Genomic DNA, 26,360 nt, shown 5'->3' on the forward strand with positions numbered 1-26,360 from the left:
GGTTCAATGTCGGGTTGTTTTGTGTTATGAGAGGTACAGCCACATTTACAATTGGATGTATGCAACTCCAAGTTTGCCACCAACAAAAGCCAGCTAGTTTACTTGATCCAGCGTGTATATACGCAGAACAGTTACGGCGCCTATCCTACGAAAAAGAGGCCCGATCCAAGGCTGAGTAAATTCCCAAAGACGGACCCAGCCATCTTTGCTGGTGTTTCTCTTCGCCCCTTTGCCTGCCCCTAACATAAGGCTTAGATCGTCTCCATCCACAAATAGTGCAAGTTCGTAGTTCCTGTTGGGCGCTCGCGTCTCGGCGTCTCTTGGGTTACACCAGAAGGACGACAGCAGGATCATGAAACGGCACTGTGAGAAGAGCGACGCGCGCGTCGGAACGACGGGGCGCCGCGATTGGCCCGCGAAAAGGCGGCTTCTCTGGATCTCATTTTACAGGTTGCATTATAGCCCTGAGAACAATGTCGCTGGTTTCCCGTAATTGAGCGTTTGTGCTCCCTTGCAGTTGGTCTGTCTGTTGGTTGTGGGTGGGTTCAACCAGCTTCCGCTGCGGATAGCGTCAGAAGTTTAGTGGTACAGTTGCGGAGAAGATGGGCACTTGTAAAGATCTCGGGATTGTGCCCAGAAGCCCGTAGATTGCCAAGTACATGCAAGTAGCTTCATCGTTCGGTGCCTTGTTAAATTCCGATATTACCGGCAAGTGGCAGGATGCTTTGCTACTAGTATCCCTGGATTTGTATCCATCTCGAGCTCTCCATGATAGAGGTTCCCGTTCACGCATGTTGATCCCGATCCGGTAGGTACATGGTTACTGTACCTGCAGAACTCCGGTGTGGTGTGCTCGTTATCCGGACGGCTGGCAGCAAAAAGGAAAGAAAGAAGAAAAGGAGTACAGTAGGCTGTTTCAACGTGCGATCCCCTGCTGCACTCGCACACAACTTTCTGCCGTCTCATCTCCACGTTAGTAGATTGCAAATCCGAAATGCAATCCCATTCTTGTACCGTACCGTCTCCGTCTCCGTCTCTCGCACATGGCTGCAAGTGGCGCTCTGCTAGCAATCTGACGGGCTTTCAGCGCTCTTACAGGCGGCTTGGCCTGCGGAGGGGGCTCCGCGATGGCGTCCAACCACTGTGCCAGGTGCCCTAGGACCGCTAAGGCAACAGGGCGCATGGCGCTAGATCGCGGCCAAGAGCCCAACTTTCTGCACTCTGCGATTAGCCCGGCCGTGTCTCACATCTACCGGGCCGCGGTGCTGGGGCTGCTGCATGTCTGGAACAGCCCTTTTCGAGTCTGAAGACGTACGAGTATGTGCTGTTGTGCTGTGCTGTGCTGTGCTGTGCTGTGCTGTGCTGTGCTGTGCCATGTTTATGCTACATACCTACGTGTACTATAGTAGGTACTAATGCTATTATGCTGGGCTGTCATATTGTATCATTTCCATCAAAGGCATTTCGGAGCACTGCCTCCCGTTGGCACCTTTGAAACCGGGAGAGGCAGCATGTACACGCAAGTACTCGATCTTGGTAATTGCATCGGATGGCTCACCGATCCAACACCGTTTGCGCCGGTCGAGATTAGCAGCGCCCCCGGGCAGGTACTCGACGGTACCACCAGAACGCATCGCCCAACTCTGTTTTAATGTCTCAGGTACATCTTGCGCAATCGCCCCTGGTACCCTCTACTTGCCTCTGCGTGCGTCTTGTTTGGATCCAGCAATGAATATGGGTGCTTTGTGCAGGCAAATGTCCATCGATTCCAACCAGAGAGTGAGTGAGCGACGCAACAGCATTCAATGATTGATGATACAGCCATTGCCCGCGTCTCCCGGGCTTCCGGATGGCAGTTGGAAAACGGGCACTTATAGGCGCGAGCACTTACAGGTAGTACTAAGGCATTAATCGTATCGTGACCCCTGTGTCCAACGGCAATCTAGGCAACGCAGATACGAGTACATTGCCACTTGAAGTGTCCATCAAATACCTATTTGATCATCAATTCCGGCTCCCTGCTTCCCGTCCGCTGCTAGCCAGCACAGGCTCAAGTGAGGGACGAAAACACACGGCAAGACGCAAGTACCTGCTACCGCGGAGTCGCAGAGCCGGGAGTCCCTGCAACTACCGCAGCTCGTTTGCCCGCACCGTTGAACCATAAAATTTCCCCACCCCGGACGTGGCCAGCGAACCTCCTCCCCTGAGCTTCAGTCCTCAATCAAGAGTTCCCTCCTCCTCTACTGCTACCTACTGCATACTTTCTCCTTCTCGATTACCAGCAAGAACTTCTCACCCGTCCAGGCCCGTCTGACGAACTCGAACCACCAGCGCCATGGCCAACAGTTCTGGTGTGCAGCAGACACCCGTCGGGACCCTGTCACCACCTGATTCCTCGTCATCTGCATCTCAGTCGCCGATTTCCCCCACGCATGGAGTCAGGATTCCTCTCGCAGTCGCCGACGTGCCCGATGCTGGCCTGGCGAACAGGAGCCCGGAGGACCCAGTCAAGGCATCCGATCTCAAGGACGACAGCGATGGCCGCTCGCGGGAATCAGCCGTTCCTGCGGCCTGCTTGGCTTGCGTAAGTTGAAACAAATGCTTTTCCTCGGGCTTTTTTTCCTTTTTCGTTTTTTTCTTTCCTTTTCGTCATTCGCCGACCTCGCTTGGAGAGTTTTGGTTTTATACCTACCCCCAGCGACAATATGCAGAAACCCCAATTTTTCTCGATGCATTGACTCGGGACGAAGTATTGGAATGAGAGGAGAAGGAGAAGGAGAAGGAGAAGGAGAAAAAAAGAAAAAAAGAAGACAAGGAGAGGAGAGGAGAGGAGGACGAGAAAGGGAGAAGGAAGAGGCAAAGTATGAGATTCGCATGTTGGCGGCAGTAGTTTTCCATCCATGAGCCCACCATGTTCATGTTCACCATTGCCAAGAAACCCCATCACTCAAATTACGCATTGACACGATGGATCACGTCTCGCTAACCACTCGTTTGCGTCCGATCGTATAGCGGAGCAAGCATCTCAAGTGCGATGGGCAGACGCCGTGCTCGCGATGCGTCGGCTCCAACTTCGAGTGCATCTACGTAGCATCTCGACGCGGCTACAAGGGACCCCGTCGAGGACCAGCTCACAACCCAAACAAACGCCACGCCACATCTCCTCCCGACACGGATTCCATCAGCATCGCCCCGGCCGACTGCCCCATGCTGCTCGGCGCCGGCGTCTCCAGCGCCATGCCGGTGCCGCTCCCCTCGACCCCGATGGCCATGCAGAGCTTCAGCCCCAACGGCCTGCTGGCCGATGCTTCGCCGGCGACGCCTTTCCAAACCACCCCTGCCGTCACGCAGGCACAGCTGTACCGGTCGTATTGCAGCATCAACGGCATTGAGCCCGCCAACATGGTGACGGGTACCCACCTCCCTTTCCCCGCTCACTTTCCCATGCAGACCCTCCAGGAGAGGTGCATCGACTCCTTCTACCGTTACTTTCATGGTTCACACCCCTTTGTGCTCCCCAAGGAGCACCTGCTTCGCTATGCCAATGGAAACTCCATCGACCCACTCATGGCCGTGATCCGATGGGTTGGATCGCTCTTCATCGATGTCGGCAAATCGCGGCTGAGTCTGTACGATGACGCCATGCGTCTTCTCGACGACCTGACCCAGCCTCAGGACGGCTTCAAGGTTCAGGCCATGATGCTGTCCATTGTGGCGCTAGATGGCTGCTGTCAAAACGAAAAGGCGGCCCAGCTGCTCGGCCGAACCGAGACGCTGGCTCTTTCGATTGGCCTCAACAAGGCACACTTTGCTACTCTAAACGGACGAAGCAACCCAGTGCTAGAGGAGAGCTGGCGGCGAACGTGGTGGGATCTGTTCATCATTGACGGCATGGTTGCCGGCGTCCACAGAATGACCAACTTTTTGCTTTACGATGTGCCCGCCGAAGTCAGCCTCCCCTGTGAGGAGCACCAGTATTTGTCTGGGGTAAGTTTCGATTGAACAGCTCTTGTTTACCTTATCCTCTCCCATTTTCACCCCAACAATGACTGTTCTTGCTTTAACACTCTCTTTGTAGCACATACCTCAACCTATGAGCTTGGAAGATTTGGAAGACCGAGAATTTTCCGGTGACGAGCGCCGCTTCTCCTCCTTTTCATATCGGATTCTCTGTGGCCGAAACCTGGGCAGGTTCATGAGAACTCCTCCCATTTACGGGCCGGATGACGAGAACCTGGAGCGGATCGAGAACCTCCTTACCAACTGGCGACTTCACTTGCCCGAGGACAAGAGGGACTCACTTACGGCTGACGGTAAGCTCGATGAGATGATGTTCCAGGCGCACATGATGATGTATGCCACGTCCATCCTTCTTCACCAGCCTCATTCACAGCTCGACTCCTCACCGTCCGAGAAAATCACCTCTTGCGCACCATACCAGCTGGTCCCGGCAGGAGACCTCTTCAACAAGCACACGAAGCACACGATAACATCCGCCAACGGAATCAGCAAGCTGATTACACACCGAGTGCCGTTGCTTTCCCACACCCATTTCTTCACCTGCGTCATAACCCTTTCTTCCATTGTGCATCTCAACAAGTGGGCACTCTTCTTCATCCAACACGACGATGATGACCTGAGGCAGCAGATCCGCCTTAACATTGGCGCCCTCAATGAGCTGTCTGCCGTGTGGGGCGCCGCAGAGAGAGCACGAGGACAAGTCAAGGGTGTAGCGCAAGAGATCTATCACATCAAGAAGGAGCAGCAAAAGAACCCGCAGTACTGGCTTGGATTCACCCAGGAAGACGTTATGAACAGCATCGCCGCCGACGAATCCATCATCAGCAACTTTGATAGCATGCCGCCGGCCCATCTGCTAGGATAAAGCAAGGCTTGACATGTGAGTCTTTCTCTTGTCAAAAAGAGGGAAGGATATTGTAGATATGACGTGTCTGTTGGAAAGTACCTAGGTATAGAGACTGGGGAAATGACATTTACATACTAGGGGATTGCCTGCAGAATAACTAACCAGGCGGGTCTACATTGGGGAGTTTGAAATAGGTACCTTGTTATCAGGAGCATTGAATAGGGCCAGAGCGTTGGTTGAGGCGCCGTTGCGAGACGACCTCTTTTTTTTTGGAGTATTTGGGTATCCCAGATTTGTTTGCATATTAATGAGTCATGAATCTTTTTTTCGAATTTTTACTCTGTAGTTTGGGAATTTCCCTTTGTCTTGATCGTCTTGTTGCGTCGATGCTAATTGTCGAAGAAGAGCGGGATGTGTTGATGCTTTTGAGTTGGGAGCACGCATAAGAAGCTGTCTCTTTTCATGGACCATAAGAGCAGTGACGTTGAATAGTGCCCCTCACTCAATATGGGTTCAGCAAAGAGCAAATGCTGTATCAATATTAGACTGAACCATGATTTTACCATCGATAATGAAAACATCACTCCAAATGATGGGTTATTGTGAGAAACTTTGCTTTCTACCTGTCGAATATTTGTGATGTGGATGGTTCTAGGGTAGATTTCCTGAGACGATGAGATCTGCAGCATGGCGGTATCGAGTGGGCGAGCGAGCTTGGCATGGACTTGGTTCACAACAAGCACAACATTGGCGCACTACAGTATCAGTATGAAGCACTTGCACAATCTATTCTCCGTCACATGTGGCAACAAACACCCGAGATCCGTGGATAGCCTCCTTTTTTTGTCCCCAAGTCGATCGATGTGTTGGCAGGCCCTTTTTAGACCGCCAATCGGACCCCTAAAAAAGGACGGGAGGGCTCCTTTACTGTACGGCAGCCAAGACGGCTGGCCGCCATTCTTACTCTCAAGGTGAACACTTTGACGCACCTAGGTACGAACAAGGGGAAAACAAGGGACATGCGCGGCTGAGAGGAGGCGAATTCACAAACTTCAGATTGACGAGAGATGGGCTAGCCTTTGCGGGATATGCCTAATGCAAAAAGGCAGAAACAAGCGAAAACGGGCTTCTTTGAGTGTTCCTCGTAAATACTTTATTATAGCAACAGTACGAGCAAGATGGACAAAGGCCTTGGGTGGATTCGCCGTGCCCATGTCAGAAAGAAGACCTGGAAAAGCCACCGGTAGGGGTCAAGTCCTCTAAGCGTGGCACCGTGTCATTGGATCGGCGCGCCAAACTGCAAAAGGGCCTGCGGTCAAAGACGAACGGGATGCGAGGCAGCAATTGAGCTCCAAGTTGCAAAAGGCGGCGGTATAAGTGCTGATTGATGAGTGTTGCCGGCGAGCGCTGTAATTGGCAGGCTGTGGAAGCAAAAGCATTGGATCTTTAGTAGTTGTCATGCTCCATCACGGCGTCTAAAAACAGAAGAACCTGTAGTAGGGAAAAGAAAACAAACTACAACCTTGATGAGCTAAAAATTGCACACCACAAGCTGACCGAAAAGTGGCGCCCCTTGTCCGGCCGCTGATGAGGCGGTGTTGTCACATGATTCGCCCAGCGCCTCTGTCCAATGACTGCCTCTCCATTGCATTACTTAAGCTCTTTCCAGCCTCTTTTAATCCTCTTAGCGGTATACATGGGTACCTCCCGTCGCCCCGCGCAACAGGGAAGCTGCGCAGGTCCAGGTCTAGCTGCTTCAGTTTCTGGTTCTGGTTCTGCCAGGCCTCGTAAGGATGGACCGCCTTGTCCTGTCTAGCCAAGGAGCTGCTGCATCTACTTTGTACTAAAAGCTGCAGCAATTGACATTTCTCTGCCCTCCCAACCTCTTTTTGGAAGAGCTGTTTTCTCTTCTCCCCTTGTTGTTGTTTTTTTGGCATCTTTGCGACTGGACCATGTTTATATGTTACACGCGATCCGAATGAATGAATGGGCGACAATTGAAGTGATACAGACACAGGCAAGCACAGCACAGCACAGCACAGTGCATCGCGCAAAACCCCCACATCCAAACGACGGGGACATACAAACAACCATCCATCCATCCCCATTGCCCTTGTCGCGGCCGGATCGCACAACCTCTGGCATTCCTGCGACACCCCACGACGGAAACACGCCTTGTTTGTTGGCCGAAATCCCACAGACGAGCAAGATTGACCGCGCGCAGAGCCAAGGGGGGCGTCGGCCCAAGACACTCAAACGCCGTCGCACATCCATCGCCCTCTGTCTGTCTGCTTGATCGCATCGCCAGCGCTTCCCGCCCGCCGTCGTCGCCGTCATGGCGCCGGCACCAGCACCAGACCAGCTCTCCTCGCCCGGGTCCGTCAGCTACGATTCCGGCACCATGGTGGTGGGGGATGGGACGTGGGACTTTACCAAGAACACGTTCCTCCTCCCCAACTTGCAGGGCACCGACTTTGACACCATGCGATACAATGGTTAGTTTTGACTGTCTGAGTCAACCGCGCTCGTCTTTTGTTTTTTTTGGTGTCTGACAGTCTTTGGCGCAGGAATGGGCAATCGCTTCTCTACGCTTCACCAGTACCATACCATCATCCTGGCCCACGGCATACTGGCCACCGTGGTTTTCCTCTTCCTGGTCCCCTTCTCTGTGATGCTGATTAGGTTCTACACGAGGGAGCCGATCCACACGATTCGATACCACGCCCGGCTCCAAGTCTTCTCCCTCTTGCTCCTGACGGCCGCCTTCATATTGCCCTTCTTCGCCGTAGGCCCCAAGAGGGCCCTCTCGAACCCCCACCATGGAATCGGCGTTGCCATCTTCGTCATGTTCGTCGTCCAGCTCGTCGGCGGTCGAATAATCCAGCACATTACCAAGATGCGATCCCTTCGCATCATGCTTCATCAGTGGCTAGGCAGAGCCATCGCCATCCTTGGAATCGTCCAGATACCCCTCGGCCTGACTCTGTACGGATCGCCCAAGGTTCTTTTCATCCTGTACGCCGTTTGGATGGGTTTCCTGTTGCTGGTCTACTTTGTTCTCAGCTACCAGGCTGAAGGCCGCCGAGATCATTACATTCCGGGAGGTCGCTCCGAAGCAGGGACTCGCATTACCGAATCCGAATACTACTCTGAACATAGAGAGGAACACCATTCGAAGCTGAAATGGCTGGGGCCTCTGGCTGCCGCTGCAGGAGTCTTTGCCTTGGCCAGAGGACGCAAAAGCCACGATGACGATCGCAGCCGAGTTCGCAGCAGGTCCCCATCCATGTCGAGAAGTCGCGGCCCAACGGTAATCTCATCACGACCGAGCTATGTTTCGGAAAAATACTCGGATCTTCCAGAGCGAAGCGGCGGCGGAGGTGGTATGCTCAAGGCATTAGGGGGCGCGGCGGCGGTTTTCGGTGCTGGAAAGCTCTTTTCCAACTTCATGAGCCGTCGCGACCAACGGGACGAGGAATACTCGGCCGTGTCTACCGAAACCCCGCGCCGCAACAGATCTGGACGCGCCATGACCGTCAGCGAGTACGCCAGCGAGTACACCGATGATGCGTCCACCATTCCGCCGTCGCGCGCCCCTGCCCCTACTCAGACCGCTTCCGCCTTTGGAGCTCGTGACTCGGGTCGGCGTTCGTCGCTGCCTCCTTCTCGCTCGGATATCCGCGGAAATGCACGAGGATATGATGATTCCGACTATTCATCCTATGTTTCTCCTTCGCGACGACAGCAAGATGGACCTTCTGGTGGTGGTGGTGGGTTCGCCAAGGGCGTGCTCGCCACCTTGGGAGTCGGGTGGTTTGCCAAAAAGTTTGCCGACAGGCGTGCCAGGAAAGAAGAGGATGACCGGCTCAGGGAAGAAGAGGAGATGAGGTCCGGCACCCAGCTCTCGAGGTACAGCCAGACCAACACCGAATACACATCTCCGATCCGCAGGGACTCTCGCCGTCCGCCCCAGAGGCGCAGCACCGTTACGGGAACCGAGTTGTCATCAGACATGACGGAATCTACGTTTGACACCCAGACCGAGCTCTCACGCCCACCCCAAAAGGCGCCGTTGAGCGCTGCTGTCAGAGTGCCGCCTAGCACATCTGCGTTGCTCCCTGGCGAGTCGCCTCCACCCAGGCGTGGTGAGCGTTTGTCCATGCCTGCCATGCCCAGCGACCCTCATGGCGTTCTCCACCGTTCCGAGGTATCTGATGTGACATCTCTGGCCGACCGGCCCACGGGACGCAATCAGTCTCGACGACAAATGGACAGCGAAAGGGCTGCGGCAGAGGCGGCCGCCCGGGCTAGTAACCTGGCGGCGAAAGAGCGAGGACGGTTTGGCAGCAGCTCGGGGAGCCAGCCTTCAGGCGCCAGGTCCAGGGTTCAAGACAAAGACCGAAACGTCACCTTGCGAAAACTCACCGAAGAGGAATCCCTGGCGCGGAGGAGCCGAATGAATTCACAATCTAGCCTTTCCGAGTCTCCCACCAAGGGTCGCCGATACCGCAGGGACGATAGCCAGAGGAGGGCAGAGTCGGCAGCTGAGAGCAGGGTCGAAAGCAGAATTCAGGACGATGCCAGCCGAGTAGGACCACTCCCTCCGCCAAACCCATCACATGCCAAGGACAGACGCGGCAGAGACTCGGCTTATTACTCTGGCCAGCCTGCCCAGCCCGCTCAAGCCGGACCCTCTGGTCACCTAGCACCACCGCACATGCAGCTGCCCAATGCCAGCGTCTCTAGTATTGGCAGCCATGGCACATGGAGCGGCATGGGACCTCCAACAGAAGTCCCAAGCGGACCGGCGGCTATACCCCCGGTTGTGCCACCAGTCGTGCCGTCAACGGCACCACCAACGGAGATTAAGGAGGACAAGGGCAACGAGTCGGCCGCAGACAACAGAAGAAGACGACGAGCGGAGCGACGAAGAGCGAGCAGTAGCCATCCTCCTCCATCCGGAACGGACACGTATACGACGGACACGTATGATGATACCGAGAGGGGATTTTGATTTGCTCTCCAACCACCCGCCCAGTCCGAGCGGCACGGCTGGCAAACGACGTGCTCGACTTCCGCTAGCTTCATGAACATAGCCATTGGTGGCCTGTGTACATACAGATCTAGGCTGGAGATGATTGTGATTTAGTTTTTTTTTTTTTACTTTCCTTTCTCTTGGTGGGATGCTGCATATGCGCTGAGTCGTAGGATACCTTTCCTTATCTATTAGAGGCGTTTGGGATGGCATTCTCAAGAACTCTGCATTTGCTGCACGCATTTGATTGATAATGTTTTTTTTTCCCCTTTCTCTTTTGTCATTTTTTCATTTCTCTTCTCAAAGATGATGACGGAACGGGATGCCTGAGATGAATGGGAATTGCTCCAAGGATGATGGGATGACTGGCTGGGTTTTAGAGATGGGATGGGCCGTTCATTGCGTATATGACTGTACATTTTAGTGAGAAAAAATTGAACAGATGGGGGGGGGCGGGTTTGATGGGATCGGAGGCTCATGTTGATATTATTATTATTGATAGTATGGCAATTACGAATGAAACGTGGTTTTATTTTCAACACTTTGAATTCAGTCTTGTCAATTGACGTCCATGTGAATCGTGAAGTCAGTTGAATTGAGTTGAGTTGAAGTCGATTGGATGTCAATGCCAATTGATGGATTGACGCCATAGCGCATCTGCCGGCAAATGCTTAGGCGCAAATGCAGGACCCGCGACGTCATCAGGATGAATCGATGCCAATTGGAGGCCATTGGCAGCCCAAATTCGCGGCTCTGGAATTGCCGGATCCCCTGGAAGCTTAAAATGTCTCAAGTTGCAAAGAATCAAACAAGCCAAAAATGAGCTTCCATCAAATTCACGCACTTTGCGCTTCCCATCGTTCGGCTTCGGCACAGCTCCACTACAGCTGTTTGGCCAACCAGCTTTGCTAGCTAATGTGGTTCTGCTGGAGAACACCGTAGCCCGACGCTCGACTTTTCCTTCTTCTTTCTTTGCGTTTGTTTTCCTTGTCCAATCTCTCCCCCTTTTCCTCTTTTTAATTTTATTTTATTCTCATCTTCTTCTCTAGTGCTTCTTCAATCTCCCTCATATTCATTTTTCACTGCCTGGATCCCGAGAGGCGGCCAATGGCCTGCGTCGTGACTGCGACCCGCGGATAGAAGCAATGCCTCCAAAGAGCAGCTCCAAGCCGGCCGACGGCCTCGACTACAAGGCCATCTCAAAGCAGTTTGCAAAGGCCAGGGCGGCCAGGGAGGCTCGGGAGGCTCGGGATGCCGAGGCCAAAGAAAAGGGCCTGCCGACAGAACAGGAACAGACGGAGATCCTAGAGCGGCAGCGCGAGCTGCTCAACACCAAGCGGCAAAGGGCCTACGAGCGGCGGTGGTGGTGGACGGCGGCCTTTTGGACGTGGCTGCTGGCCGTCCACGGCGTGGGCATCTGGCTGTTTGCGAGCGGCTTCCTTCTGACGAGGCTGGTGCTCGACGACAAGTCCAGCTGTGCCGCGCCGCCGGTCGAGGGTTTGGCGGCCAGCCAGGCGGCGCTGGACGTGGACAAGGGATGCTGGCACCCGAGGCAGTTTGACCGGGCCGTGGTGATTCTGATTGACGCCCTGCGCTACGACTTTACCGTCCCAGAGGATCCGGCGACGGCGCATGCCTTTCACAACTCGTTCCCCTTCCTGTACGACTCGGCTGTCAGGGAGCCCCAGAATGCGTTCCTGCGGCCCTTTATCGCCGACCCGCCGACGACGACGCTGCAGCGGCTCAAGGGCTTGACGACAGGGACGCTGCCGACGTTTATCGACGCGGGGAGCAACTTTGCCGGGACGGCCATTGACGAGGACAACCTGCTGATGCAGCTGCGGGAGTCGGGCAAGAAGATTGCGCATCTCGGGGACGATACCTGGTGGTCCCTGTTCCCGGAGTACTTTGAGTCCAACATCAGCAAGGCGTACGACAGCTTCAACGTGTGGGACCTGCACACCGTCGACAATGGCGTCATTGACAACATCTTTCCGCTGCTGGAATCGTCCCAAGACGGCCAGTGGGATCTTCTCATTGGTCACTGCTTGGGCGTGGACCATGCGGGACATCGTTATGGGCCTGACCACTCTGCCATGGCGGCCAAGCTGCAGCAGATGAACGAGTTTGTCACCAAAGTCGCGGGATCGATTGACGATGATACGCTCCTGGTTGTCATGGGCGACCATGGTATGGACGCAAAGGGCGATCATGGAGGGGAGAGCGACGACGAGGTCGAGGCGGCTCTGTGGATGTACTCGAAGCGGCCCATCTTTGGGAGAACCTCACCTGAGTTTGCTGTTCCGCCGGCTACTGCCAAAATTCGCCCTGTCAACCAGATTGATCTGGTGCCGACTCTTGCGCTGCTTCTGGGTATTCCTATCCCTTACAATAACCTCGGAAAGCCCATTGAGGAGGCTTTCGCGGGACAAAAGGGCAACGACTGGGCCAACCTGGCGGCTGTTTCGCGGCTTGCGTCTGCTGGAATCGAGAGGTACAGGCAGTCGTATTTCAAGGCCCGTGGCATTTCGCAGACGGTGGAACCGGGCTCTCCCGCTGCTTTGTGGACGGCGGCCAATGCTGCTGGGCTGGGCTACAGGGACGCTTACAGTGCTTTTACAGAGTTTGAGAACGAGACTCTTCAGGTCTACAAGGGATTGTGGGCTCGGTTTGACGTCCCCAGGATGGTGGCCGGTGTGTTTGTTACTGCCGTTGGTCTTGTGATGCTGGTCATGTATTCGTCAAGGCCTGCAGATGATGAGTTTGTCGTGGCTAATGATGCTGAGCTCGACTACGCTGAGAGGCGGCTGGAGCTTATGAACTTGAATCACGAAGACCAGGAGGTGCACCCGGACCAGCATTTCCACCGGAGCCTCTTGGGCGGGCTGGCCGACGCCCGAGTGCTCTTTGTCGTGGGAGTCTTGATTGCCGTGGGATTGTATCGCAAGCAACCCATGGATGGCCTCGCGGCTTTGGTAGTCACGCTCTTGGTTACCGGCGTCATTTCTGCCCTGTCTACCTCTGGCAGGACGATTCTCAACATTCTTCCGCGCACGTTCTGGGGTTGGTTGTCTGTGGTGCTTACTCTAAGCCACTCTATCGGGTTCGCGTCCAACTCGTACACAATCTGGGAAGACTCCATCCTGCTCTTCTTCATTGCGACCTTTGGCGTGGCTGCTCTGATATCCTCGTTCCGCATCGAATCGAAAGTGGACCGCACAATGGCCATCTACCACACAGTCACGTTCATCATCATTGGGCGATTGGCGTCGTACTCGAAGCTTTGCCGCGAGGAGCAGATGCCCTACTGTACTTCGACCTACTACGCGTCCGTCACGTCTTCTACCTCGGCGCCCTGGCAGCTGGCTATTCCCTTTGCCGTCTTCCTCATCCTTCCTGATGTCATTAGGGCCTTCTTGATGCCTTCAAAGTCATACGAGGGCCTGGCTCCTACGTGGATCGGATACGGTTTCCGCGGCGGCCTCTTCCTCTCCGCCTTGTACTGGACCATTGATGCCGCCAACAACGGTGGGTGGCTCTCCGAGAGGCTCTCCGAGAGCACGCTCAAGTCGGCTGGTGTCTACTTGGCCCAGGTGATCCTCGCGCTCTCCCTCATCGCTGGATCGACGTCGTTTGCCTGGGCGCCGCCAAACATCTCCATCCTGTCGACGTCTGCCAAGACGGGGCAGCTGGTGACCATTCTCGGCTACGGCAACGCCATGGGCGCTCGCTACCTCTTCCTGCCGCTCAACTTCCTCGCCGCATGCATCCTCGTCACCAAACCCATGGGATCGGGTGCCTTGGCCCTCATGATGTGGCAGATCCTCTGCCTGGCCGAAATCATCGACCTCAACCAGCTCAAGGGCGAGTCCATCGGGCCCGTGATGCTCGCCATCCTGGGCAACTTTTACTTCTTCAAGACGGGCCACCAGGCCGTCCTCTCCAGCATCCAGTGGGACAGCGCCTTCATCCCGCTCTTCTCCATCCGCTACCCGTGGTCGCCGCTCGTCGTCGCGCTCAACACTTTTGCGGGCCAGATCCTCGCCGCCGTGTCCGTGCCGCTCATCGTCCTGTGGAAGGTCGGGCCCAAGCAGCGCGGAATCCTCGAGACGACGGCCCGCGCTTTGGGTGTCTTTATCGCGTATTTCGCGGTTGAGGCGTTGACGACGATGAGCTTCGCGGGGTGGCTGAGACGGCATCTGATGCTGTATCGGGTGTTTAGTCCGAGGTTTATGCTTGCTGCTTTGTTGTTGATTGCGATGGATTTGGTGGGGCTCTTGGTTGCGTTGACGGGGGTGAGGAGTAATACTTTGGCGGTGTGTGAGGTGTTTGGATGGGCGGAGTGAACGGGTTGATAGATTTTTCTCGAAAAGTTGAGTATGAAACTTTTAATATTACTATATGATTATGGCATGGGGGGATGGGTAATGGAGGGGGGAGGGGGGAGAGAAGGGTTCTCTGGTGGGAGGCGGATGGGCTTTGGCAATATACGGAGTATAAAATGGGCATATTGATTGCTTTGGTAAATGAATATACAAATAAATGAATAAATAAATCCGATGATAGGATGATACTATAAGGGATGGTGCGGAGATTGGCCTTGTTCTGACCAGGTACGTGATGTAGGGTGGCTGTTTGCTGTGTGGGCTGCGATCAACTGCTCGAGGGAGGTTAAGAATGCTGTGAAGGACCCCTTCTTGGTGACGGTGCTGGGGTACGTGTAGTCGTTGTTTGAGACTGGGGAGCTGATACCTATACGAAGTGGCTTTCAGCCGTCCAGCTCTCGAGTGAGATTAAAAATGCTGTGAAGACAGCAAGGCTGCCAGGCCGTTTTCAACTGATGGGGAGATATCAATATGGGCTTCAGCTTTCGGGCACTCAGGCCAAGTTGAAATGCTGCGGGGTACTATCTCGTGATGCGGCACACCGAGGTCGGCACAACACTCGGGTGAGGTTAAAAACGCTGTGAAAAATGCGCGTTCTTTTCCACTGTATCCATTAGATCTTTTCATTGGCAGATATCAATAGCAGGCTTTAACCCTCCACCACTGGGGTGAGTTTTAAAGTGCTGTGAAAATGCGCGTCTTGTTTTGATTGGGAGTTATAAGTAGCAAGCTTTAATTCTCTGGCATTTGAGTGAGGTTAACAATGCTGTGAAAGCCACCATGTAGTGATGCCCACGTCTGACAGCACAAAATGTAAAATTCGGCCTGCTAGCACTTGCATGCTATGTTGATTGCTTTGGTAAATGAATATACAAACAAATAATTAAATCTGATGATGAGATGATATTCTCTACGGGATGATTTGAAGGTGGTGTTGGGTTGTACTTGTGCTGTAGAGTGGCAATATGGACTTTTTACCAATGGCTCTAGGGATATTAAAAACATGCTCGTATGCTGCGAAAACTACAGATATGCAGCACATCACAAATCAAATAGTTATTTGTGACTGGGGAGCCAACATAAGCAGTAGGCTTCAGCTTTCCAGCACTTGAGTAAAGATTTTATGCCATAGGGCCTACCTAAGCTAATAGCTTCGCCCGCTGAGGCATAAAACGCAACTACGTAATTAGCAACACACTACTTCAAGCTATCTAATACTATAGAACGTCCGCTATACTGTTAAACAGTATTGAAGTTATATATGAATTAACAGTAGTAAAACTCAAAAAGTCATTGGGTAAGCTCAGGTCGGTATCAAACACATTTAAGCAGGCACTAGTACAATATATCTATTCAATCCATATCAGTTTTTCTAGTCAAATCCTTCATCCTCTTTACACTTGCTACCTCAATCTAAAGTATCAGTAACCGCTTCTCTAACCCATTAGCGAGCGAAAGTGGCAGACAGAAAAATCCCCTCGTAATAAATAGCTACATGTACACCACCCCGAAAGAGAAAACCCGCCTGCAACTAGTCCAGTTCCTTACACAAACCAGAACATACTAAAATTTCAAGTAGAAGCTTGCAAAGCATAGATCCTCCGGTTGTAAAAAGATCGTCCCCTCAGCTTGTAATTGTTAAAGTAGGTCGTAAGATCGTAATTTCAGGCTTTCTTTTGGAAGGTTAACTTGTTTACAGGCAACCTTGTCAAAAAAAAAAAGCTATGAAAAAGGAGGAGAGCCTATGGAAAAGACCATTAAAGCTGCGAGGATATAAATGGGGAGCTTTGGCTTTCTATCATCTCCGGTGAGGTTAAAAATGCTGTGAAGCCTCCCGATTCAGACAACAAATACGTTAGGCAGCAGCCAGCCCTACAGCGAGGTCAAAAATGCAGTGAAATACTACCAAGTTATGCGGCACATGGAGAGTTGGACCAATAGTTTTCGTGTGACTGGGGAGCTGATATACGGAGTGGGCCAGCTCTCGGGGGAGGTTAAAAATGCTGTGAAAACTTGAGGCTGCCCACGAGGGCCGCTTATGTAGATCTTGAGTTGTTCGCGTGACGGGGAGCTGATATACTTTGTGGGCACGGTCTCTCCAGCACTCTGGTGAGGCTAAATTTGCTGTGAAGAAAATGGTCTGAAGACGGCATGAGAAAAATAAGATCCAATGAGCTTCATTGTCTGACGCTCGCGCCAGGATGAAACTGCTGTGATGCTACCCAAACTCGGTCGATAAAAAGCGTGGCACCGTGACCTATTACGGCTCTAGCAGTTGGGTAAGGTCAAAAATCCTGTGTCAATACTTTTCAATAAATCTAACTAAAATGGAAACCCATATAGCTAGGTACCCTTACTACCAGTTTGAAAATATTAGTAAACAAGGTCAAAGTCAGCCCGTTTGCTTCGTTTACCTGCCTACCTGGTATTTAATAATATATTATAGTGGACGCAATGATGCCACATCAAACCTGGGAGGCACATATTGGTTGTCTTTATTTAGATGGTACATATATATTCAAAAGAATTAACAAGTAGTGTTGTATATATTATATATAATGTTCGCATTTGAATCCAGTGTAGTAGATCATTCTTGCAATATACAGCATTAATAATCTTGGCTTCCAAGATGGGCATGTTAAATAGTTGACGTGAATGAATATATAAATAAATAAAATCGGTGATAGGATAGTATTCTATAATAGATAGTGTTGGGATTGGTCATATTCTTCTTTGAAGCTGTAATGTAGGATTGCTGTTTGCTGTGTGAGCTGCGATCAATTGCTCAAGGGAGGTTAAAATGCAATATAAGTATCTAAAGTGCAATACATCAAATTGAAAAATTCCTTATTTTCCCCGGCAGCAATACATAAAATTGTAAAATTCAGCTCTGGCACCTTGAGTTAGGTTAAACATGCTGTGAAGCGAATGAACTCGGAAGGCTGCCCTTCACATACTTACTAGGTACTTGAAGCCGCTGGAATTCTGGACAACGGGCAGTCTACCAACCTTTTCTTATAATTGGAGAGCCGGCATAAGTACATGTAGTGGGCTTTGGCTCTCCAGAGGCGAAAAACGCTGTGAAGAAGACTTGGTCAAGTCTGTCTGACCAAGTCGCCGATCTGGTGCTATATCCGACACCGGACCTTTTTATGATTGGAAGATGTTTAATAATGGCGGGGGTTTTAGCTCTCCAGCTCCCGGGTGAGGTTAAAACTGCTGTGAATCTACCCGGTGCAATAAAAACTTAACTCTCCGGCACTTGCACTACAGTGGCTAAGAGTGCTGTGAAATATTAGTTATATATATAGATGTGTCATATAGAGGTTGGATTAATACTTTGTGTAACTGCGTAGCTGATATCCTTAGTGGGCTTTAGCTCTCTAGCTCTCGGGTGAGGTTAAAAATGCTGTGAAGGATCTTCCACCTTGCCCCTTCATGTCAGGGAGTTAATACTATAATGAGGCTTATGCTTTCTAGCATTCGGTTGAGGTTAAGAATGCTGTGAAATTCTTGAGTCATTTGCTATTTGGGAGCTGAGGTAAATAGCAGGCTTCAACTGTCCAGCACTTGGGTGAGATTAAAAACGTTATGAGGGAGATGGAAATTTTTGTCGACCGTAAGCATCACACTAGGATTCACTACAGCTTTAGTGGTCGAGTGAGGTTAAACATCTTGTGTCTCTATTTGTCAGTAATCCTCACCACAGTGAAAACCCATATAGCAGGTTAAAAAGACTTGTGAACAAGGAAATCCGCTCATTCGCTTCGTTTACTTATGTAACTAATAATAACGCAGAACACCTCCGCAGTTGACGCTGTGATATCGCATTTAGGAACATCAACTATATAGTCTTTGCGTTAGAATCACTTGTTTTATATGTCACATATGATACTAGCATTCAAATAAAGTGCAATAGATTATGACTATATGGCAGCATTGTAAGCCCTAGCTCTTGAGATTAGGCATAATAATCACTTTTAGTAAATAGATATATAAATAGATCTGATGATAGGGTGACGCTCTATAACAGATGGTGCGAAGATTAACGTCATCATTTATCCTTCTCTGGCTCTTGTAATGTTGGGTGGCAATTAGGCCGCAAATAACCACTCGAGGGAGGTTAAGAATGCTGTGAAGGAACCGATCCAGCGGATAGGAGGGTATCTTTAGGCAGCAGCCAGCTCTCGAGGGAGGTTGAAAATGCTGTGAAGGCGAGCGGCTCCAGGCATCTATGCATTGCTGCCTAGACCTGACAGCTATCTAAACATAAAATTTTAGAGTTCAGTTCTCCAGCACTTACACTCCGGGAAGATTAAGAACGCTGTGAAATACTAATTATGCAGCATGTAGAGAGTTAGACTAATAGTTCTTTATGTAACTGGGGAGCTCATATATAAAGTGGGTTTAAAGCTTTCTAGCTCTCGCGTGAGGTAAAAAATGCTGTGAAAAAGACAGGGACCCTTTGCAACAGAGTCCCACTACTGCCAGGTACTAGGTATGTACTACCTAGTAGTTGCCTAGGTACCTAGTACTCTCATATATACCTACTAGGTAGGTAACACGAAGCCGACATAAGCGGTATGGAGGCTTTATCACTCGGGCGATGTGAACATGTCGTCTGTAGAGGCCACTAAGCCTTGTAGTACACCAGATACCCTTTTATGATTAGAGGATATAAATAGGGGCCCGGGATTTAACTCTACATGACCTTAAGAGAGGTTAAGAATGCTGTGAAAAAGGAAATGAATCATGAACCTTGAGGTGGCAATTTGTGATCGGGAACTGAGATAAGAGTGCCCGGGCTTTAACTCTACTCTCCAGCGCTTGGGTGAGGCTATAAATGCTGTGAAATGTTGTGAATGAGGTGACCTGGAGATCTGTTGGTTGATCATTGGCCCGGATGCCAGGCCCTTTGTTATGATTGGGAGATCTAGCACTCGGGTGAGGTTAAGAATGCTGCGAAGTAATCTGTCAGCATTACTATGCTGACACAGTACCTAGTTGACTTGTTGACCAATTGAAAGCCCATGCTTCAGCTGCCCAGCTTCTAGGTGAGGTTAAAGACGCTGTGAAAACGCAAATCAGCCAGTGAGTGTCGACAGACGGGTAGCTTTTGAGCCTCAGCCTAAATTAGTAGGTAACTTATCACAATACATGTACTATTGCAGTTGAGACAGTGATCCTACGTCTGGGAACAAATTATCAGTCTTTACTTGGATATGTATATACTGGATTCAACAACTGGTTTCATATTATAGATGTTGCTAGCTTTCGAATCAAGCGCAATATCAGTCATTATTTCAATCTGCGGCATCATAAACACTAGCTCTCAAGCATGACACCCCCAATTCAATATCACGTTGTCACATGCAATAGAACATAAAAATCTGGCCCGAAAAATTACTGCATTTTTGAGAATGCTAGAAATTACAAGAGTAGAAAAGGAAAAGTAAAGAAAATAGAATATCTTCCATCTCGAAGATCAGTCCATCCCCCCAAAATCTGAAGTGATGAAAAAAGTATTAAATCAGGCCACGCCCGGGATATCGTACAGCATGAGCATATTACACAGATATGCTCCACCTTCCCTTCGTAGCACAGGGACCATGACACATAACATGAGATATGAAAAGTTAGGAAAAGTTTGTGGTTGAATGCACACATTACAAGTTTGATGACATAGGAAAAAGATAAGAAGCAACAACTCTTACTCCGCGGCGGGAGCAGCTGGTTGATCTGACGAGGTTGCTGTCTTATCTGACTTACCGGTACTCTCCTTGTCCTTATCCTTGTCCTTGGTGCTCTGCTCTTTCGGTCTTGAGGCTAACGAAGTCGCAGAGGATGAAGGTTTCTTGGCTGAGGATGTGGTTGCGGACGAGGAGGTTGCTGATGGTTTTCTGGCTGTAGATGAGGACCGAGTGGAAGAAGTAGTAGGTTTTCGTGTTACTGAAGGCGAAGACGGCGTTGCGGCGGAAGAAGAAACCTTTCTCGTTGTTGAAGACGATCTGGCTGTTGATGTGGACCTCGTTGTTGACGTGGATCTCGCCGTTGACGAAGACCTGACTGCTACTGAAGACGATCTTGCTACGGAAGACGTTCTTGTTGTTGACGTGGACCTTGCCGTTGAGGGTGCTCTTGTTGTTGATGTGGACCTCGCCGCTGAGGGCGTTCTTGTCGTTGACGTTGATCTTGCGACAGACGGTGTTCTTGTCGTAGATGTAGATCTCGCTGTGGAGGGAGTTCTTGTTGTGGAAGTAGATCTTGCTGCTGAAGTTCTCGTTGTGGAAGTCGATCTCGCCGTTGAAGACGTTCTTGTGGTTGAAGAAGATCTAGTTGCTGAGGAAGAGGTTGCGGATGTAGAAGAAGACACCTTCCTCGTCGAAGAGGACTGCGTCGCGGAAGGCTTTCTGGTGGAAGGGGAGGAGGTTAGAGAGGAGGCGGGCTTCTTGGCCGAGGTTGGAGACGCGGCAGGTTTTCTCGCAGACGAAGAAAGGGTTGACGTTGACGTTTTGAGCGCAGGCTTCGCCTTGTCCTTGTCTCCGGGCTTGGCGTCTTTAGAAGCAGAAGAAGAAAAAGAAGTTTTTTTTTTGCCCTTTTCGGCGCTGGACGACTTCTTGGCTTTCTCGTCCGTCTTGGCCGTGGCGTCCGGGGCGGGCTCGGCGGCGGGCTGTGATGTGACGGCTTCTCCCTCTGCGGTTGGCTCGGCCTTTTCATTCTCCTCTTCCTTTTCCTCCTCGGCCTCCTTCTTCTCATCAACATCGTCGTTGTCGTTATCGTTATCGTGGTCGTTGTCACTTTCCTCTTCCTCTTCCTCCTTGACTTCTTCAAGTTCTTCATGTTCCTCGTGTTCAGATTTGGCATCTTGTTCATCAGATTTGTCCTGTGCCTCCTTTGCGTCGGGCTTGGCCTCTTCGTGCTCTTCTTCCGCAGCCTTCTCCTTCAGGTTGTCATCTTGCTTAGCTTCAACCTTCTCCTCTTCCTTCTTGTCTTGGTGCTTCTCGGCGTCCTCCTTCTCGGCCTCTGGCTCTGCGGTCTTGGGCTCCTCTGCTTTTTGTTCTTCGACCTTGGCTGGTTCCTCTGCCTTCTCCTTGGCCGTCTCGGCCACTTCAGTCTTCTCCTTTGGCTCCTCCTTTGGCTCAGCCGCTGGTTCTTCCTTCTCCTTCTCCTTTCCGTGCACCTTCTTCCGCAAAGAGTTCAGACGAAGCTCCTTAGCCTTCTTTGCTGCTTCATCGGCAATGGATTGCACGGACTGCACAGATTGCACAGAGCGCACCGTATCTATGCTGGCCCTTGGGGTTGGGCCACCGCCAACCTTGGGCTCAGGGACCGGGCCAGGGGGAGGCGGAGGAACGGCGGCATCGGTGGCAGCAGCAGGCACAGCTTCGCCAGAGGCCACACCGGCAGCAGCAGCAGCGGCGGCGGCGGCAGACTTCTTGACTGTCTTCTTCTTCTTGACCGGCTCAGGGTACTTGTGGTTGATATCGGGGATGGTGAATTCGTCGTAGTAGATCTTGATGTGCTGCTTGAGCTCGCCATACTCGTTCCACTCTTCGATTTCGACAATATCCTATTCTCTACGGTCAGCTGAAATGTCCCCGATGCTCCGTTGAGTGAGCTGTAAGCCGCAACCAAAAAAAGGCCACCTTACCCCTAAAACAAGCCCCTCTTGCACCAGCGCAGGAAACTTCCTCGCCCGGCCGTTCTCGTCCTTGCCGGCACGGCGGCCCCAAAGCATGCGAGCCTTGTCATCGGTCGAGATGTCGATGGCCTTGAAGGGAACGCGGTTGGCCCGCAGAATTGTCTCGAGACGCGATGTCGCGGTGACAATGTGTGAGGAGCCGGCCGTCAGCGACGTGTAGATGTACAGCGCGGGATCGGTCGAGTAGGACGCCATGGTGCTATGCTATGCGATGCTGAGTAAAAGAAACAAAAGACAGAAAACACACAGAAGCAGCTACGCAGAGGTTAAGCGATCGCTAATCTTGAATGCTCTGGATTCCGAGTCACGATGTCGCGTCCAGGTGTCGGCGATGCATTGAGCTGTTTGCCTCTACCCGGGAGATGGCCCAAGCTGTGGGGGCGGGGTTCCAGTAAGTAGCAGTGCTCCGTAGTGCCTGGATCGAGCGCTACAGCGGGCAAAAAGGGGTCGCTTCAGCGGGAAACTGTGATGGGCAACGCTAGGGCGGGCCTTAATTTGCGTGCAAGGGACCTGTAAATTGCAGCTTCGTTTGGGGCTTCGTATCGCCGGGGCAGGGTGACAGCCGTGCTAGATGGATCGGGGCATGTCTTTCAGCTGCGATGAGCATCTACAGGCGCTGCTTTGGGCATAATTAGGTGCTGATGGAAGCATTTGAGCTAATGAGAAAAGGATTTGATCAATTGAAGCCATCATCAGTGGCTATTACAGGTACTACACCCTACAAGCAACAACAGGGCGAATCCAACCCCCGTATATACCGGCTGAGCCGAAGCTGAAAGATTGCCGATCCCTTCTCTGTTGAACAAAGGATCGTATCGTGAGGAAGCAGCATGCTCACCACAGCACAGCACGGACACCCATCCAGACAATCTTCCATTCCTTTTTCTTGGCCGTTGGCTTCGTATATCCTCCCGTAGAAGCAAAATAGAACGCCTTAGTCATACCACAACACGAAGATACAGAGGTACCTAGGTATACGTAGTAGTAAAATAATTCGCGCCTCAGGCACCAAACGGCAGCTGAAAACAAACCTGACTAAGCTATTGTACGGACTTTCGGCCTTTTCTTCTCCAGCTGCGACAATATGGAGCACCGCGAGAAATATCGCGCCGCCACTCACAAACCGGTTTGAACAAGGCCTCACTCCACCACAAGGCAAAAAAAAAAAAAAAAAAAAAAAAAAAACCTCCCAACACTAGTGTGGCGTCTGAATGCACGCTGGCCACACGGTAGACCCAAAGTTGTCTGCCTTGGCAGCATCTCGATGGACGAGTCAAGCTGGCCCATCTCGTGAGTCAGCCCAACGCAACTGCTCGACACAGTATTAACAAGGGGCATCGGGCGTCTCACAGCACGGTAGCGTCTCTCCTCGGCGAGCGGGGGAAGCAGTTTGCCAAATTGCCAGTGGGGAGAGAAGAGCCTGGAAACGCCCAATTTCGCCCTGGCCTCTTCGTTTTGGCGCTGCCGGTTGTTTGGGCTGGAAGCGCGCAATGGCCTGGGCCTGGAGCCGGGGGTCGACCAAAGCTTGAGATAGGGGACCTGGACCGAAATGAGCTCGCCCTCCCTTAATACGCTGCGCCGGCGCTGACACGGCGACCTTGAAACGCGCACGACATGCCCGGCCACGGCTACCGGCCTAGAGCCAATTTCAACTTCAACCGGAGCGAGCACAGGCACAGGCACAGGCACAGGCACAGGCACGAGGTCCAAGTGGAAGTGGACGTGGGTGAGGGATTATGTGTGTGTGTGTGTGTGTGTGTGTGACGGCGGCGTGTCGTACATGCTCGTACATGCACACAGTGTCCAGCTCGAGCATGGATGGGAGAAAAACCTCGAGTGAGATGGCGAGAATCAGAAAAGTTTTTTTTTTCCCTGCTGTCGTCAGCTTCTGCCAATCACCAGCTGCTGAGGTTGCATCCAGCAGCGCCGCCGAAGAAGCATATCGACCACAGCACATGGCCAATCCCGGCTCCCGGATGCAAGAATAGCTCAACGGAAAGGAGGGTCAATGGATCTAGGATGCGCTTCCGAGAGGCCATTTATGCAAGGTACCGCGAGATGGCCAGTGAGATGCTGGCTCAGGTCCACCATCGGGTCTTTGTTGCGTGGTAGTGTCCAATCACAACAGGTGCCTGGATGCGCCAGCTCACGAAGCCAGTCCACAAGCCGCTCAATGGTCTGCGCCATGCTGGCTTGAGGGTTGACCGGTCGCGCCCAGGCTCCGTTGGGGATCCATTGCCATCCTACGTGGCCGCTGCCTGGTGGAACTGTCAGAGATTTCCCACCGGCGGACAGTCAAGACAAAAGGGAATCGGGCCCCTCAGCTCGGCTTTGGATTCTTCTTCTCCCTCTCTTTCTCATCACTCACCACACTCTTTCAAACACTCTCATAGCTGTCTCGACGACATTGCTACTATACACACACACACTCTCTCTTCTAAACTGCTATACGCATACTAGCCCGGCGCTTCTAGCCCACTGCTCTCTTTCAAGCAACAAACAAACCACATCCGGATTCAAGTCTACGACTCATTCTCAACAACCGTCAAAATGCAGTTCTCCACTCTCCTCATTGCTGCCGGCGCTGCCGTTGTCGCTGCTGATAGCACGTCGACTCTGACTGCCACCACCACCAAGACTTACACCATCACTCAGTGCCCCGAGACCGTCACAGACTGCCCTTACCGCACTCCTACCGTCCCTGTGACCACCTCTGAGGCTGCTGCCACCACCACCGAGGCCACTTCTGCTGTTGAGATCACCACTTCTGCTGCCGAGACCTCCTCTGCTGCCCCAACTTCTTCTCACTACTGGCCCGTCTCCAACTCCACCTCTGCCACCGCTGTTGGCACCAACCCCGTCGGCACCACTGCTCCCACCACCATTGTCACCATTCCCTCTGGCACTGGTGTTCACCCTACCGGCCCTGCCGGCAGCGGTCCTTCTGGCACCGGAAGCGCTCCCCCTACCGTGCCCACCAGCGGTGCCGCCAAGGAGATGGCTCAGTCTGGCGTCATTGCCGTCGCCCTGGCTGCCGTCTTTGCCCTCGTCTTCTAGACGCACACCCTTCTTTTTCACTTCTATCTCATAGAGCCAAAAGCTCTATGAACCTTTTTTTCACAACATTCAATTCTTCCACTCTTTACTCTTACAAATTCTTCTACGGGGACGGACGTTTGGTGTTCCAATCAACTGGTGGACTGCAATGTGAATAGATGACAAATGAGTTGGGTCGATACCCGGTGTTTTTTTAATGGCTTCACTTCTACGCTCTGGATGAGCGGGCTGATGTTTGACGACGGCAATGTCGACGCATCAGATGGGCGTATGGATGCAGCATGGGCTATTTTTTGGCGCCGTGACTGTGGCGAAACGCTTTTTGGATATGCCACGATTGGGCTCTCTTGGGATGAGACATGAACCAAAAAGCTTTTAGATACCTTTGCATTTCAATTGAAAAAGAGACTGGCTTGTCATGATACCTCTTTGTGTGTTTTTGCTGTGCGTTGATGTAGATGTGACCGTGGTAGACTGAGGCGTGTATAAGCGATTGCCACTGCTTTGAAGCATCTTGGCCAAGGTCTTTGTAAGAGCTCTTTGAAATCTCTCACCGCTTAAGCAATAGCTGCCGTTCATTTGCTTTGAAGCCGTATTCAGTCCCATCACGGGGCTTTCCCAACCCTCCTTGCATACTGCACAACAGCAACACGTAAGTTCAAACGCAAACCATCAACAAACCGTAAGCACTTGCATGAGCGCACCCAAACCCCAATTGATCAGCACAAGAACAAAAAAGAAGGTTTCAGCAGATTGAGTTTGTCCAAAATCATCAATCACGCCCGTTCCGGCAGCTAATGCAAGGGGAGAAAAAATGAAGAAAAAAAAATACAATCACCAGTTCGGTATACACTTTTTTTCCCCAGCTCGTCTTACACACATTACATTCGCCAATTAGCGTGTTTATATACCCATATATATATACAAAATTGTTGCTGCCTGCGTTATAAGAACTTCCGCCAATCCGACCAATGTCGATCCCTATGTTAAAAAGTAAAAAGTAATATAAATTAAAATTCATTATTAAACAACATGGGCTTATCCGATCCGACGGATGTGTTAACACAAACGCTGCAACATGTAACCATCCATGAGTACGACGAAAAATCCCCCAGGTCGCCGACCAGAAGAAAATTAACAGCCCCCACAACTCCATACCATTGACTCCATATATCGTTTGTGCCCAGGCAACCTGTATTAGAACGGATACAGAAAAGAGGAAAGAGGGGCAAATTTGACAGCTCGGTCTAAACAGCGAGAGGAGGAAAAAAAAAAAAAGGGAGGCAGGGATTAAAGATCCATAACCGTTTTTCT

At 51.6% G+C, this 26,360-nt stretch overlaps 5 protein-coding genes across 5 annotated transcripts; 4 read left to right on the forward strand and 1 right to left on the reverse strand.

Moving 5' to 3' along the window:
* Positions 1 to 2,335: 2,335 nt before the first annotated feature.
* On the forward strand, positions 2,336 to 4,885 carry Triagg1_5219 (transcriptional regulator family: Fungal Specific TF; the record flags this gene model as incomplete). The annotated part of the gene is made up of 3 exons (XM_062899710.1): positions 2,336 to 2,584; positions 3,013 to 3,987; positions 4,079 to 4,885. 3 exons carry the CDS (start codon positions 2,336 to 2,338, stop codon positions 4,883 to 4,885), a joined length of 2,031 nt encoding a protein of 676 aa, XP_062755693.1.
* A 2,317-nt stretch (positions 4,886 to 7,202) lies between these two features.
* Positions 7,203 to 9,881, forward strand: Triagg1_5220 (uncharacterized protein; the record flags this gene model as incomplete). The annotated part of the gene is made up of 2 exons (XM_062899711.1): positions 7,203 to 7,362; positions 7,423 to 9,881. 2 exons carry the CDS (start codon positions 7,203 to 7,205, stop codon positions 9,879 to 9,881), a joined length of 2,619 nt encoding a protein of 872 aa, XP_062755694.1.
* Positions 9,882 to 11,047: 1,166 nt separating this feature from the next.
* Triagg1_5221 (uncharacterized protein) lies at positions 11,048 to 14,248 on the forward strand (the record flags this gene model as incomplete). The annotated part of the gene is made up of 1 exon (XM_062899712.1): positions 11,048 to 14,248. One exon carries the CDS (start codon positions 11,048 to 11,050, stop codon positions 14,246 to 14,248), a length of 3,201 nt encoding a protein of 1,066 aa, XP_062755695.1.
* A 5,825-nt stretch (positions 14,249 to 20,073) lies between these two features.
* Positions 20,074 to 22,184, reverse strand: Triagg1_5222 (uncharacterized protein; the record flags this gene model as incomplete). Its single annotated transcript, XM_062899713.1, has 3 exons — positions 20,074 to 20,619; positions 20,661 to 21,857; positions 21,939 to 22,184. The coding sequence occupies 3 exons, from the start codon at positions 22,182 to 22,184 to the stop codon at positions 20,074 to 20,076; spliced, it is 1,989 nt and encodes a 662-aa protein (XP_062755696.1).
* A 2,355-nt stretch (positions 22,185 to 24,539) lies between these two features.
* Positions 24,540 to 25,046, forward strand: Triagg1_5223 (uncharacterized protein; the record flags this gene model as incomplete). Its single annotated transcript, XM_062899714.1, has 1 exon — positions 24,540 to 25,046. One exon carries the CDS (start codon positions 24,540 to 24,542, stop codon positions 25,044 to 25,046), a length of 507 nt encoding a protein of 168 aa, XP_062755697.1.
* Between the last annotated feature and the right edge of the window lie 1,314 nt (positions 25,047 to 26,360).

Source organism: Trichoderma aggressivum (assembly GCF_033847375.1).
Source record: "Trichoderma aggressivum f. europaeum strain CBS 100526 chromosome Unknown scaffold_018, whole genome shotgun sequence".
NCBI lineage: Eukaryota > Fungi > Ascomycota > Sordariomycetes > Hypocreales > Hypocreaceae > Trichoderma > Trichoderma aggressivum.